Raw genomic sequence first — 14,714 nt, forward strand, 5'->3', positions numbered from 1 at the left:
AAATATATATAGCATATTCTTTAAAAATTGTGAAACAAATTAAATAAATATATTATATGTAATGTTTCAATGTAAATTGCTTGCAAAAAATTAAGGATTTTACATAAGACAAACTAGGCCATACTCTCAGTTGTTGGATCTGGAAAATTTGGAAAGAGTAGGGAAAAACCAACAAATTAAAAACATTAAAAGATCTAGCTTTCAATAGAAGTGTGATAGCATTTAAAGTTTATATGTCTTTGAATTTCTAATAGGCTTATAAGTCATAAAAAGTGAATTGTCTTCTTCTTGGAGGTAAGGTGACAAAAAAGAACGGTTTATTATCTTGTCTGAAAACATTACCTAGATATAAATTCTTTATAAGAAGTCATTTTTCTTTCTGTTTCTTTTGAAAGAGCTGCCCTGAATCTTCGACTTTTGAATGATGCCTTATCCAGATTCCAGTATTATTCCCCCTATGTAAAGAAAAGAATTGAACTAAGTCACCTAAAATCTGAGTCCAATTCTTGACTTCTTCAGTTTTTCAGTAAATAGCAAAACAGAAATTTTATGAGTTTTACCCAGTCACCTGCAAGTACCATGAATTTCAGATCCAAATCTGGTTAATCAGGAATTCAAGTTCCTGTTTATAACTGGGACAGCTTAAAGCAAAAATATTATTCCCCCTTTTAGAAACAGTATTGCTTTGGAAGAATGAATGAGCCTCTGCCACCCAAAATGTTAAATAAGTAGTTCATATAGTCCTTGATTTTGTGAGATGAGCACACTGGTGAGACCAAGAGAGCACCTATAGAATTTGCTAGCTCTGTGCTCTTTGTTGGTCTCCAGGCAGGCTGTCAGTGTCCATAAATAGTCAAAGTGGTTCATCCAAGTAATCCAGGAATCTTCAGCAGTTTCCTAAAACAAATTTTAGCTTCTAGTACTTGCCCATGTTCAGCCTGAACCCACTTCACTTAAAACCATTCATTTGCACGATTGCTAAGTATAGTAACTTGCACTTACTGGAAATAAATAGTCTTAACTTGTAGCTTTGGAATTTTATTTATTGGGTTAGTAGCTGTGAAAATATTTTCATTTACAAAATGATCAAATTTGATCTCTAAGATTCTGAGAGAGAATGATCTTGGAAAAAGTGATTTTTTGAGAGTCACTTTTCTGATTAAAGGCAGTTGGGTACTCAAGGTTAAATTTTCTTATTCTTTTAATGCCTGGTTACAGACAATAAACTGCACAGAAGAAACAGAAACATTTAACAACTGCATCTATTCCAATTGAAAATGATAGATTTATATTACCTAATTATTCATCTGAAAATAATGATTCTCAGTTCCCTATGCAAAGGTTTATAAGACTTCAAGAAAATGTGAGAAGAGGTTTGGAAGTGTAGAAGATAACAGGAAAAGAGCTCCCTTTTTCTTACTGTTTTGTATGTTCTCTTTCTTTGTTTCTCTTTTACAAGCTGGCTGTATAGTTGGTGTTTGAGAATGTCTTTTCAAAAATGTATGGACACATGTTTTCAAGGAAGTAAAATGAAAGCCAGGTGAAAGCTTCTTAAAATGGAACAAAATCCAGAAAATCCTTTATGTTAAACCATATGGTACTTTTTTCCACCAATGTCAAATTCCTTGTTGGTGTTTGGTTTTCCTTCTACAACTTCCTGTCTTCCTAAGAAGGAGAAGCCTATATTTTCTCTGTTTGGCATGCAAAATTCCATTTTTCTCCTCTCAATTATTTTTAATGCATGTCAAGAAAAAAACCCCAGAAGTTGGTGAACATTATTCAGCCTACTGTGGCAGCTTTTTGTTATTTAAGACATAAATCAAATGTGGAACTTCTTTTTTTCCTAGGGGACAAATTGTTTATATGAATTTGAATGTGCTTGTGAATCACTCATAGGGACAGTACTTGTGCTATTGCTGTGTAAGAACAATTATTTGCATTGGTTTGCATTGTTTTGCTCTATAGCATTAAAGTAGTCAGACTGCACACAGGTGTAGAGTACCACTGCAGATTCCTGCAGGATTAGAGCCATGGACCTCCAGGCAGCTATGGATATGTTTATGGACCATCAGAAGAATCAGAGCTCTTCCAGCATGTGAAGTTAAACGATGCATGACTGGTTTGTGGGGTCTGGGCCCAAGATTATCCCCAAAGCAAAGCCCATTGAAAGATCAGAGATACAGGGTTTGCTCACAAAGAAATGCTTAGAATCACAGAAGTTCACAGAATCACAGAATATTCTGAATTGGAAGGGACCCACAAGTGCAAAGCCTTAGTGAATGGCCATAGAGGGGTCAAACCCACAACCTTGGCATTGCTGGCACCATACTCTGACCAACAGAGCTAATCTCAGTAAATTAAGATAACAAAATAGTTTTGTGAATTGGCTGCTGTTTCGTAATACCTTCCCATTTACCTCTGTGGCTCTTAAGCTTTTTAACATTTGTGACACTTCCGTATGTGTACAGTGGATTGCAGCTTCATTCGCTTTGAAATGGAAAATGCATTCCTGGTGTCTAGAAATCTCATCCTGCATTATCAGCTTTGGGAGTGGAAAGAGAAGAAGTTTATTCCTTTAGTAGTATCTGCTGAAGATGTTTAAGGGCACACAAAGGCAAGTGCTTTCCCAACAGAGTACACAATTACCTGCTTTGCAAAGACAACCCAGACTTATTTTTTATACTTCTGACAGTGTAAAATACTTTAATTCACATGCAGTAAGCACTGACTTTTATCACATAATTAGCATTCTGAATTCACAGTTTCAGAAGTTTATAACTCAACAGTAGGTTTAAACTCACTAAATTCAAGCCAGAAGCCTTATTTTTCAGTGTAAAAATACACATTTTTGTTTCTACAGTATCAAGCCAAGTGGACCTTGTTTATATCAGGCTTTTTTTAAGGTTTGAGATTATATATATATATATATATATATATATTTTAATCAAGAATTAATTGCTAAAGTTTCATTCCTATTTTCCTCAGATTGCAAGTCTGCTTTGATATAATTAAAAAAAATTGAAAAGGGTCATTAATAGTCATTTAAAACCAACTCCTGAGAACTCATAATGGACCACATTCCATATATTCCTGTGCAAATCTCACTGACATCGGCGTATCTGTTCTGTACACATCCTATTTTTAAAATCCTGCATGCATAATCACCATCAGCATTGTTACAGTATCTACCGTAGGTGGGTGCAACTCTGAATGCAGATTTGCACTGTCAGCCCTAATGGTTCTCTCTTGAGAGAAATTCAAAATGCTGTTCATAAGCTGTTCTGGACTTTTAGGTAACTAATCCCATCTCCCACGTACACTCTCGGATACTTTTTGTTAAAGAAAATCAGACACTCCAGAATACATATTTATATGACATTGTTCCAGTCTGTTGGATAAAATATGTGCATTTTATAACATTCACTTACAGAGATGTATAGGTTTGTAGATAGTATAATAACAGCAAAATGATGTTAATCTTACGATATATCATTAAATGAGCCCAAAAAATGCCAATGCCAAGTTCACTTTACTGCGTGTCTGTTGTTATTCTTTCTTTCATTTAACTGTGTATGAAGGAGAAATTTTCATTTCCATTTTTGCTGGGGGAATGGTACATACATATTAGAGCCTGATCTTTTTTTGAGCATAAGATATTGTGTGTTTAATTAACATTACTTCTGTATGTATGTTTAGGTAATTACCATTAGAACACAGGAAGACATATTGTACATACTGCCTGTGCTATAGCATAATGTGCTGGACTACAACAACTACACTTGTTAAGCTGATTTTAGCATTTCTTCACACAGCAGGAAGCACCCATGCTGTGGTTTTTTAATGTACTCTTTAACTACTGCACTGTACTGTACAATAAAAATAATAATTAATTATGATGCTCATCTTACCACTACTGCTGCTATCCGGGTGACTTTGGCTGCTGTTTCAGGGTTTCACTGTCCCACACCCTGAAACATACCTTTCCCTTCAGATTTTTATTTCTTATGTTATATTGCTGAACAGAGCTGAATTTTTTGAGGACAGGTTTGTTGCATGGATTGTGATGGCTTCACATTTGTTTAGGTCTCCAAGGACCCGCACCAATAAGTGTGAAAGAGACAACAGCAGAATGGCATACTTTCCCATTTCCACCAGGATGAAAAAAAAATACTCTAAATTAAGTCTAACCTTAAATGTATAATCTGTCCTTGGGAGAAAAAAAAAAGGATACAGCATCTTCAAGCTCTTGGCATCCCTTACGAGAAAAAATTGGTTCTAAGGGTCTCTGATCTTGTGTTTTAGTAAAATAGAACTGCACGGCTGACTGACAGTTCTGATCTAAAGCATTTACGTTTAAGTTTTGATCTCTCTGCTTTTGATTAAAACTAATGAGCTCATTTAATTCAAAATGGGAATCTCTGATAAGAGAAATAAGGTTGATGTGATTGGATTAGAGGGGCAAATTAAACTCTTAGAGCAGAAGTTTGTGCTTATACAGTGTATTAAAAAGCTGTTGGCGTATTATGGTGTGTTAGATGATGAGAAAAATTTCATAGTAATTCATATTTAATCAGAAGAAATGAAAGTACTAAATATAACATGGCTCTGCTTTTCCCTCGAGTGATAAAGAGCTGTACATTTAAAATGACATCGAATTCATGCTCTCTAAAACAAAAAATCTTAAGAGACACACTAAAGAAAGGGGCACTGTTGTCAGTTACCACAATAGAGCTGAAATGTCACAAACACAAGACAAGTTGACCACATTAAATCAAGGACAATTCAATATAATCCTTAGCTCACAAGCAAGTTCTTGCATTTCTGTTGACTGCATAACAAATGCATTTTAAATACTTAAACACTTTCTACTAGTAGTTTGTATGGGTCTCCTAAGCAATAGAAGTACAATTTCAAAATATTTTTTATTCCTTGTTAATTCCTCACTGAAACTGACTTTTATCTCCAGTAATGCCTGTTTATTGTAAGCTGCTCCAGAATTTTCCCATTAACAGTATTTTGGGGATAAATTGATTATCAGGGCTAAAAAATAGGAATCATAAAGACTATATAAAGAATACCTCAGTGCTGACGCTGTTTTATCATGGTTTATACTAAGTCTTAAGTATTTTAAGTGGTTGTAGTTAAGGGAGGGAGAAGTGCAGGAAGCACAGGTGAGAGCTATATTAGTTGTGAGCAAGTAATATCCCTTCAGTTGGACTAAAAAGACATTTCATTAATGACTAATTAATCGATATATGATGACAATAATAATAATATGTCATTTACTTGAAAATTCTTGCCTCCTGGTTGTTTAATAGTTTATTGATAGTAAAGGCCCCAGTTTCCCCTCAGTAATGTGGAAACCAAGGCACAAATCCAGCAGTGACTCAGGTATCACTGCAGGGAGTGAGACGAGGGAATAAAAATCTGCAGAATTTGCAGTTTGTTTCAGCAAAGAATTGCTAGCTAAGTGAAAGTTTGCCTTTTACAAAATACTGATGAACAGTTTCTAAAACAATGTCATACACTCCAGCAATATACCCTCCAATTCTAGTCATAACAAAATTGTGCAAGAAAGAGTTAATGAGACAAATCTCTGTTAAAAATTCTATGGGAAAAATAACTTGAAAATGAGACATACTGAGTATATGTATATTTTTGTAATTTCTTTTTTGCTAAATAAACATTTTCTAAATGAGGTAAATTGATTACAACACTCTTAGCATCCATCAGTCATTTATTTTTAGTGAGTTCAAGGGTTGCACCTGAAAAATAGCTTAGAGGGAATGTATAAAATCTAAATTATGTGTATATGTATTTTTTCTATTCCCTAGTGGAATCTACAAACCCCAGTTTGCTAACCACTGACAACACTCTAGAGCGCTCTTTTTTCATCCGAATGAAATCTACACTGACCAAGCGAGGAGTGCACATCAAATCATCAGGATACAAGGTAAGGGTTGCACTGTAGCATGAAATATTGACATCTTGAAATTATGTTCATTCATGTTCCAGGAACACCTCAATAGACAGAGAGAGGAGCTATTTTACATTTGCATGTGGCTCATTCCTTTTGTTAAAGAATAATTAATACGTATTTCCAGCCTGAGGTTTGCCTTATGTACTGCACTTCCATTAAATTGATCATTATTATGATCAATGTTGATGATAACATGATAGCATGATAGCCTTCAAAAGAGCAACACTTCCAAAGTTATTTTTTACCAAAGAAGGTGAGTCAGAGTAACATCACTTCTCCCACAGTGGAAAATTACTGCTCGTTTTGTTGGACTGTTAGTCATCTTTGGGTTATGTTTTTTTTCCCAGAGAGGTAGGATTTCTTGATGCAGGCAGCATGCTATTTCATTTTGCTGCCATTCCGGCTGTAGGAAACAACAAGCCACAATGAGTACTTTTCCACCATTTTTCTTTCATTGTCTGTCTGAGGGGCATCTGCTGCTGGGGATCATATTTGCTGGATTTCAGACTCTTTTAAGATATCAAAGTCTCTTGTTCCTTATCAGCAGTAATCTCATTTTTCTTCAGTCGTATATCGCTCATAGTGCCTGTAGCTATCACTGGCTTTGCAGTATACTAAAACTAGAAGGAATAGCACATTTTTAACATTGTCAACTTGTGGAATGAAATATGTCATCCATTAAGTTTTATACAAGATAAAAGAGTGGTGCAAGAAGGTAAGTCTGAGAATGTGTGGGTATTTAAAGAAGTTGCTCTCAATGTTCATTTAAAAGCTTTCACAACCATTTTGTTTCAGTTCTCAGAGGAAGATTTAGAGAAGCTTTAAAGTAAAATCCCCCAATTCACTTTTTCCAAAGAATTCCCAAGAATATAGTATTGTGGTAGCTACCTGAGAAGTCAAAATCTAGCAGAAATATCTTCTTGCAGAAGGACTGGGAATCCTTCTCTCGGATGATTAACCAAAATTATTAAAGTTGTTGCTAGCAGAAGTTTTAAGACAAAAGCTGTGGTTTCTTTGATCTGTGTCCTCTTTAATTGTCAGCACCTGTAAGAATTCACTGAGTACTTGTTCATGCTTACAAGTCTGGGGAGTTATCAAGACCAGGAAATGTACTGACACTGAAGTGTCTTAGGAAAAAGGAGAATGAATGAATAAAATGAATGGATGAATTAATTAATTGGCACATCATGGAGTCATAGAACAGTTTGGGTTGGAAGGGATCTTAAAGCTCATCTAGTTCAAACCTCCCTGGCATGAGCAGGGACACCTCCCACCAGACCAGGCTGCTCACAGCCCCATCGACCTGGCCCTGAACAATTCCAGGGATGGGATATACACCACTTCTCTGGAAAATCAGTTCCAGTATCTCATCTCCCTCACAGCAAAAAATGTCTTCCTCGTATCTAATCAAAACCTAACGTCTTTCAGTTCCAGGCTGAACAACCCCAATTCTTTCAGCCTTTCTACCAACCACATAGGAAAGATATTCCATCCCTCTAAATAGTTTCATGGCCCTACTCTGGTCTGTGTCCTTGCTGTGTTGGGCACCCCAGAGCTGGATGCAGCACTCAGGTGGAGGTCTCACCAGAATGGAGTAGAGGGGGAGAGTAGTCACCACCCTGGCCCTGCTGACCACACTTCTTTGGATGCAGCCCAGGATATGTTTGGCTCTCTGGGCTGCGAGCGCACCTTGCCAGGTCATGTCCCGCCTCTCATCCCCCAGCATCCCCAAGTCCTTCTCAGGGCTGCTGTCCATCCATTCTACATCCAGCCTGTATTCATGCTTGAGATTGCCCTGGCCCAGGGACCTTGCACTTGTCCCTGCTGAACTTCAGAAGGCTCACAGGGCCCCTCTCTCAAGCCTGTCAGGTGTCTTTCTTCCCCCCAGAGTGTCAACAGCACCACACTGCTTTTTCAGGTCGTTGAAGCTAAACTAATTCTCATGATTAGGCATGGCCCACCCAGGCTGGACAAAGTTAGACTGACAGAGAACTTGTTTTGCTGGATATTTTTGATGCAATAATAATGGATAAACATAGGGAATTTATCTGTGGATTTTGTAGTCTCACTTTTTTTGCCAGATGTAGGTAGGAACTTAAGGAAGACGTGTGAATGACTCTGTCATTCTCTCTCTTGGACTCCTGACAATCTGATTTTAGTCCAACATCAGAATAGGACATATAAGCTGGCTTCACAAGGTGGGGTTTTTACTCATTATGATATAATTTTTGAAATTCACAGTAGACCCTTGGCTCGAAAGACATGGTAATGTCTATAATATAAACACAATTTAATTTCTCTTAGAATTGCTAATGCCTCATGGAAGCATTTAAAACCATAACTGAGATGTCACAAATACACCAAAATTAGTTTTGAAAGATCGGATATCATTTTTTAGGCAGTTTTTCCTGAACAAAATTAATGGATAAAAAGAAAAAGTATGATAGCCAACAAAACTGCCTGTAAATAAAACATTGGGGTTTTTCCAAATTTTTTCGTTAAGCAAGTCAGCTTGAGTAAAATTGCATAAACAGTGTACAAGCCCTAGGCAGGTGTAAAAATAGATGTCCAGTTCTTCTGCTTTTTGATGTTTTTAAGAATTTTGTAACTGGCAGTATTTGGCTGAATTCAGCTGTGTCCAGCAATATGAATTGCACTCTGACGGTTTTTCAAAAGCATGGTTATTGGCACTCCGTGTTCGATGGAAGGATCATTATCCATGGCCACAGTGAGCCCCAGAAAAATAGTACATTCATTTTAGCAGAGTTGGATCAAGTGAATCTCCTTTTAAGTGAGTTTTAAGAACTGCCATGTTTAAACATTCTTGTCAGTTGGTGTATCAGACAAGCATAATAAAACTGAACCGCTACAGTAAATGTCACTTTTAGGAATCTTAGTCATTGATTTCTAAAAGTCCAGTACTAGAACAAGCTTAAGGCCTCTTGAATTCATTAAGGTATATATTTTATCAAAATTAAGAAAGATTCATGAGCCTTGTGGATGTACATCTATAAGAAATTATCACCAGGGAAGAATAGTTGCAAAACATTAACAAAGTTCGTGGGAAAAGCTGGCTAAGTTCTGCATCAGAGCTCTCTGGAAGTACTTCAGTACTTCCTCAGGAAACCCTATGCCAGCTGGGATCATGGGCAGCAGAGTTCCTGCAGGAAATCCTGGTGGAGCAAGCTGACTAAGGAGCCACTGTCTCACACCTTCAGAACAGAACAGAGCGCTGAATTTTCCATTGGTAAAGTGCAAGGGCTCTCAGCTAACACCTTCCCTTGAGCTCTTGTAAGGGGATTCAGGTGTAACCCCCAAATCAGCACACAACCATTCATCAGGAGCAGTGTGCTAGGAACTTGTCTGTGTTATGAGTCAGATTTTAGCTCCCTCAAAGGTATTCAGCTCCCCGTGGATTCAGTCCTCCTGCAATGAGAAATTCTTTTCATTGTTGTGAAGTAGTTGTGTCCTAACTGACCCAAACTCTTGCTGAGCTCAGAACCACATCATCATTTTGCCTTGCTTTGAGGACTGCTGGTGAATGTTTCCTGTAGACAGCAAATGATCGAGGTGGTCCACAAGGTGCTTAGTCAGTTTTCAGAATGAGTGGTCCCTGCCTTAGCAGAATCACATAAAAGTGAAAACAGTCCAAGACTGAAACTGATTAATCATTCAGGTTGATCTAGTGAAAACTAATTTTCTGTAAAAAGAGATGTTGAAACAAAAAGCAGACTGATAAATTTACACGTATGTATGCCTCAAAAAAACCCTGCTCTAGACAATTCTGACATGAGATGAAGCTGTTTATAGTCCCTTCCTGGACTGATACAACTAGCTGTGAATTACACGTAAAGATGGAGGCAATGACTTTTTTCCATGAATTATGTTACCTTAAAAGTGTAAGTGGAAAAGTGATTACATGATTAATCCTTCCTCTCTCTTTCCCTTTCTTTGTTCCCTAGCACTTTCCTTGAATTAGAATTTCCCATTCTTAACGTTCTTAGGCTCAGAGACTTGCAGGAAAGAAGTTTACATATGGTACTAGAGAGTTATTAATTTTTCAGTTAATAAATTTAAAATATTTAAAAACAGTGAAATAAGATTTAGTAAACTGATAAAACACATGGAAAACAAATAAAAATTAAAAAAATTTTAATTCCATTCACTGCAAAATTCAGAATGTATTACCATTGCAGCTGTTGTCTGAGATACATGCTGGAGGGACTTACTGTTCTCCACTGAAAATGTAACACATCTTCCTTTTTTTCAATATTTATTTTTTCATCAGTGAAACATGGTTTTGTATTGAATTTTGATTTTAACTTTGTTTTACCTCCTTTTCTATTTGTTTTCCTCCCTTTGAGGGTCACAGTTCTGTCCACTGAAAAGTTTTCCCAACTTCAATTTTTCTACTGTCTGACTTAATCATATTTCAAAGCTAATTTTAATTCACAATTACTTTTTTCAGGTCCAGTGGTACATTTTCTGTTCCTCTACAGTATACTGTTATTGTTTTGTCATGCTTGCTTGCCTGTCAGCTTGTGCTAGAATTTTCTTTGTTCGAACTTTCATGACCCGATACTGTTCTCTTGAGCAAAGCTTAACTAATGGGATCAAGTAGTCAAAGCATCAAACCGCATCAATCAGTAGCTGCCAGCTGTTTACAACCCATCAACTCATCAGAGGTGCTAGTATATATCCATACATACTCCTCTACTGTTTTATGGAACAGCACTCTCATTATAAGCTATTCCAGAGGTGGATAAGTAAACACAAGGAGATTGCCTTTTACTGTCGCTCTGGCAATCTCTCAATGTGGTATAGCCAACATCTGTTGCTTCTCCATCTCCCATGAAGCTGGCAATTAAACATCTTGAAGACCCATCAGGAAAGTTGAGGACATCCCAGAAAAACTTCAGGCTGTCCCTTCCAGTGGACAGAATGCATAAAAATAATTAAATTGCTATATAAAATAATTAAATAAATAAATTGGTTTGGTAAGTTTAGTTTAGAAATTTGGATGGTTGTTGCACATCTAATTTCTGCAGTTCAGTAATGGAGGATGCAAGCTGGGTAGCTATATCTCATACATCAGTTGTATGAGATATATCAAAATACTTTAAATAATACTTAAAGCTTCAGGAAAGTGTGTTCACAATTTAGTCTTGTAGTCCTCATGATTTTTTTTTCTTTTTTGACAAGGGTATCTTTCTTCAAACTCATTTAAAATTAAATATTCTCTGAGACTGTACTCTCAGATTTGGTATTTAAAATCATATAGTTAGAATTCTTTGAATTACAGTTTTGAAGATGGAAATCTAAATTTTTGTTGAACTTTTATGCCTGTTGTTGTACTACTCTGAGTCTTTTTCATGCTATTCCTCCCTTTAGTCACTTTTTAATTTTTTTTTTCCTTTTAGAAAAATCTGAATTGGGCAAGATTTGCAGATCTTAGTTGAGCACTTGAAGTGCAGGTTTTGGCAGAATTTAGAATCATTAATCCAAGACAGCAAGAGAGTCAAAAACTGTGTTAGAAAGACAAAATTAAATTGGACTCACCTAGTGATACTGTTCTCTTGGTTCAATCTGAAATTGAAATGATTGATTCTCATCCAAGTGAAAGATTCACCTGGAATTCAGAAAAAAGAAGTCCCTACTCCAAAATCACTTTAAGGACACGATATGTCCTTGCAGATAAACCACCTTCCACTTCATGGGGTTAGGATGGGGGAGGAAAGAGAAGGCAGGGAATAGTCTAACAATTGGTCCATTTTTCGGAAGTGGCCTGTGTTAGAGACAGATTTCATTCCCTCTTCCAAATGAGGGGATTCACTTACCCCACTTCACAGCTTAGCCTAAATTTTTGCCTCCTCTTCTAATATTTTTCCCCCTTGAAATCTTTTCTGTCAAGTATTTTACTCTGTCCCAGAAAGATGTCCTGACCTTTCTCTGTAGGAAGGAAGAAAACTGCAGAATTTAGTATTTTATCACATGGTTACTACCACACCTCTTTAATTGAGTGAAGAAGGAATAAGAAACCAACATCAGGAAGCATTATGTGGAGAGCTCTCTAAATGTCAGCACATGCATTCCCCAGACTTTCCAGGCCTGGGAAGACTTAAAGGTAATTTGTCAGTGAGAAAGAACTGATCGAGAATTCACCCATGTAAATCGATGACCTTTTTGTCAAAAGGAAGTCTCTTAGCTAGTAAAGATGCAGCATGACTTGAAAAAGAACAAAATACTAATGGGCCAATCTGAATCTTAAGAAATATCTACTATCTAGGTATAAAGATATGGTTCAAGAAATAATGGTCTGCAACCAGATTAAGAAGACTGCGGTTCATTTTATGCCTTGATATAGAACAGTGAGATTCTATTAGGAGAGCTGTTTGGAAATGCTTGGTTCACACTCAGCATCTAAATACATTAACCAATTTTTTTAAGTGTTCAGTAGATATGAATTCCACCTTCTCAAAAATTAAAAAAAGCAGGACTAAGCATCTTTTAAATGGGATCTATAGCACTGTTCTACCATCTGGAAAAATTAATATATGTTAGGCATTCATTATTGCAGTAGAACTATTGAAATTAACCAGTTAGTGTTATATAAAAGACCTTTTTTATACCGATCTTTTGTACAAGAAAGATTCAAGCTTTGAGCATTCCTCACAATGACTGCAGCTGTAGTACTCCTGACACCTGTATCAGGATGTGTTTCTCCTCAAATGTTGTCTTAAATGTTCAGATGGCCTCAGAGCTGTGGTTTGCTCCAAAATGAGTAAAAGGGAAATCAATTCTGAGTTCTGGAAAGAAGGAAAACATAAAATGGAGTTAGCACAGATTGCTTTCTGGGAGATTTTTTATTTTCATGAATTCTATTAAGCAAAGTATAAGGGATATAAAAAGCTAATATTACCACCAAATTAGCAGTAATTGCCTCTGATTCTGGTTTTTAGGCAATATAATTCTGAAGCCTCCTTCTTTAAAAATCAGTGGATATAACGGTGTGAGAAAACTCTGGGAACAAGATTTATTCTGACACATAATAAAATATTCAAAACGGACAGAGAGTAGTTCCAAACCAAATCTGGTATTCTTTCAAGAACCAAGTGTTAGTCAGAGAGAAAGAAAATGTTTGATACACTTTCATAAGGAGCACTAATTATCTACATGTGTGAATTCCTGGTGCAGCGTGGGACCCATTGTGGTGTTAATAGCAAAATTCAGTGAATAGGATGAGAGCAGTGGGATCTCAGCAAAGAGGGAACCAGAAAATATCTCTTAACACGCATTGGGAGAGCAGAATTGTGCTTCCAGGTAGGAATGCCTACCAAAAAAAAGAGGTCTTCAGTCCACAGTGTTTTCTTAAGTTACCCACCAATGTTGTTTACCGCTGTTTATTGCTAATGACCAGAGATATGCTTTTCATAGGAGCACAGAGAAGCACACACAGCTAAGATTTGCTTTAGGACAGAGAGGTGCTGCTCCTTGCATCTCTGCCTCAATTCACTGTTTTAGAGCTTCTGCCAGTAGATGCTTTGGCCCACCTCTTTTTCATCATTTAAAGATTGTTTTAGATTGCAAAAGCAGACACTATTAACCTTCTTATCTCTACCACTTCCAGCAGCTCACAACTTTTGTCAAAAGCATGCTGAAAAAATAGGCTCATACATTGATTTCCATGTTTTTCAAACTTTAATTCTTATGTGCAGTTCTTACCTGTGCAAAGCATTATGTTTTTATTGGCTTTTTCCTGTTGCTTATAAAGTCATTTATGTTAATGAATGTACTTGTGCAACACTCATCTGAGTCTGGAAAGTGCTAACATATCAAAATATCAAGCAACTTGCCAAAGATAACAATGGCTGTTTGTGTCAGAGCCAGCTGTGATTACATGCTGTACCTCATCCTTAGTGCATGAATATTGTCAAATCAGCTCTGTGTTCCAGTGCATCACACTTCATTTTCTCAGGCTGGTACTTCCTTTGTTTTGATGATTGCCCTGAATACACAAAATGAGATGCCAAAGAAGTACTCAGACCAGATAGTGTGAAGTTTAGCAGAACTTTCACCAAAACAAACAACCAAAGTTGAAAAAAAATAAATAAAAACAAAACAAACAGGAAAATATTAACTTCTGCTCTCAGCTGGCCTACAACTGACTGTAGAAGAGCTACTCCAAAATTATTTTCCTTAGAAAGAAAACAAAGTAATGTACCAGCAGCAAAACACATTTTCCTGCCCCTTGGATTTAGCCCAGGGGAGCTGCCATTCCTGCCACCTTTCTGTGGGAGAAGAGCAAGGCTGGCAGCATCCACCTCCTCCTCTGGCAGATGGCTTGGCTCCTTGCAAGCTTTGCTGTTCTTATATCAAAAAACCCCAGACTTATATAGACCTTTTTTTTTTCCAATTTGATTAATTATTTTTCATATCCACCATAGATGTGTTCGCCCTAAAGACTCTACTAACTACTTTGAAGCAATACATATTGTTAGTAAATGTAAAATTGGTAGGAAATCATTATTAACTGAAGCTCTTTATGTTTGATCAAAGTAGAAATATATAGAAAATCAAAATACCCCATTTGCTGATGCAGATAGCACCAGTTTGCATCTGCTCTTCACTTTCTGCATGACTAGGTGTTTGCATAAGGTTCAAGCTTTTGGTTCTAAAGCCAAACTTACTCATATCTTTCGGTGCCATGTGAAGCAACATTCTTCTGTAATTACTC

The 14,714-nt window shown here is 36.7% G+C and overlaps 1 protein-coding gene across 3 annotated transcripts in view; it reads left to right on the forward strand.

Moving 5' to 3' along the window:
• NPAS3 (neuronal PAS domain protein 3) overlaps positions 1–14,714 on the forward strand; it is a 591,199-nt gene that overhangs the window by 532,602 nt on the left and 43,883 nt on the right. For all 3 annotated transcript variants that reach the window (XM_088057760.1, XM_088057761.1, XM_088057762.1), the window contains one exon: positions 5,835–5,953. In XM_088057760.1, the coding sequence (XP_087913886.1) occupies positions 5,835–5,953 (119 nt within the window). The remainder of the gene's footprint in view (positions 1–5,834; positions 5,954–14,714) is intronic.

The sequence above is a fragment of the Pseudopodoces humilis genome, chromosome 7 (genome assembly GCF_049639895.1).
Source record: "Pseudopodoces humilis isolate 2021_Gansu_Grassland_sample_001 chromosome 7, ASM4963989v1, whole genome shotgun sequence".
In the NCBI taxonomy this organism is placed as follows: Eukaryota; Metazoa; Chordata; class Aves; order Passeriformes; family Paridae; genus Pseudopodoces; species Pseudopodoces humilis.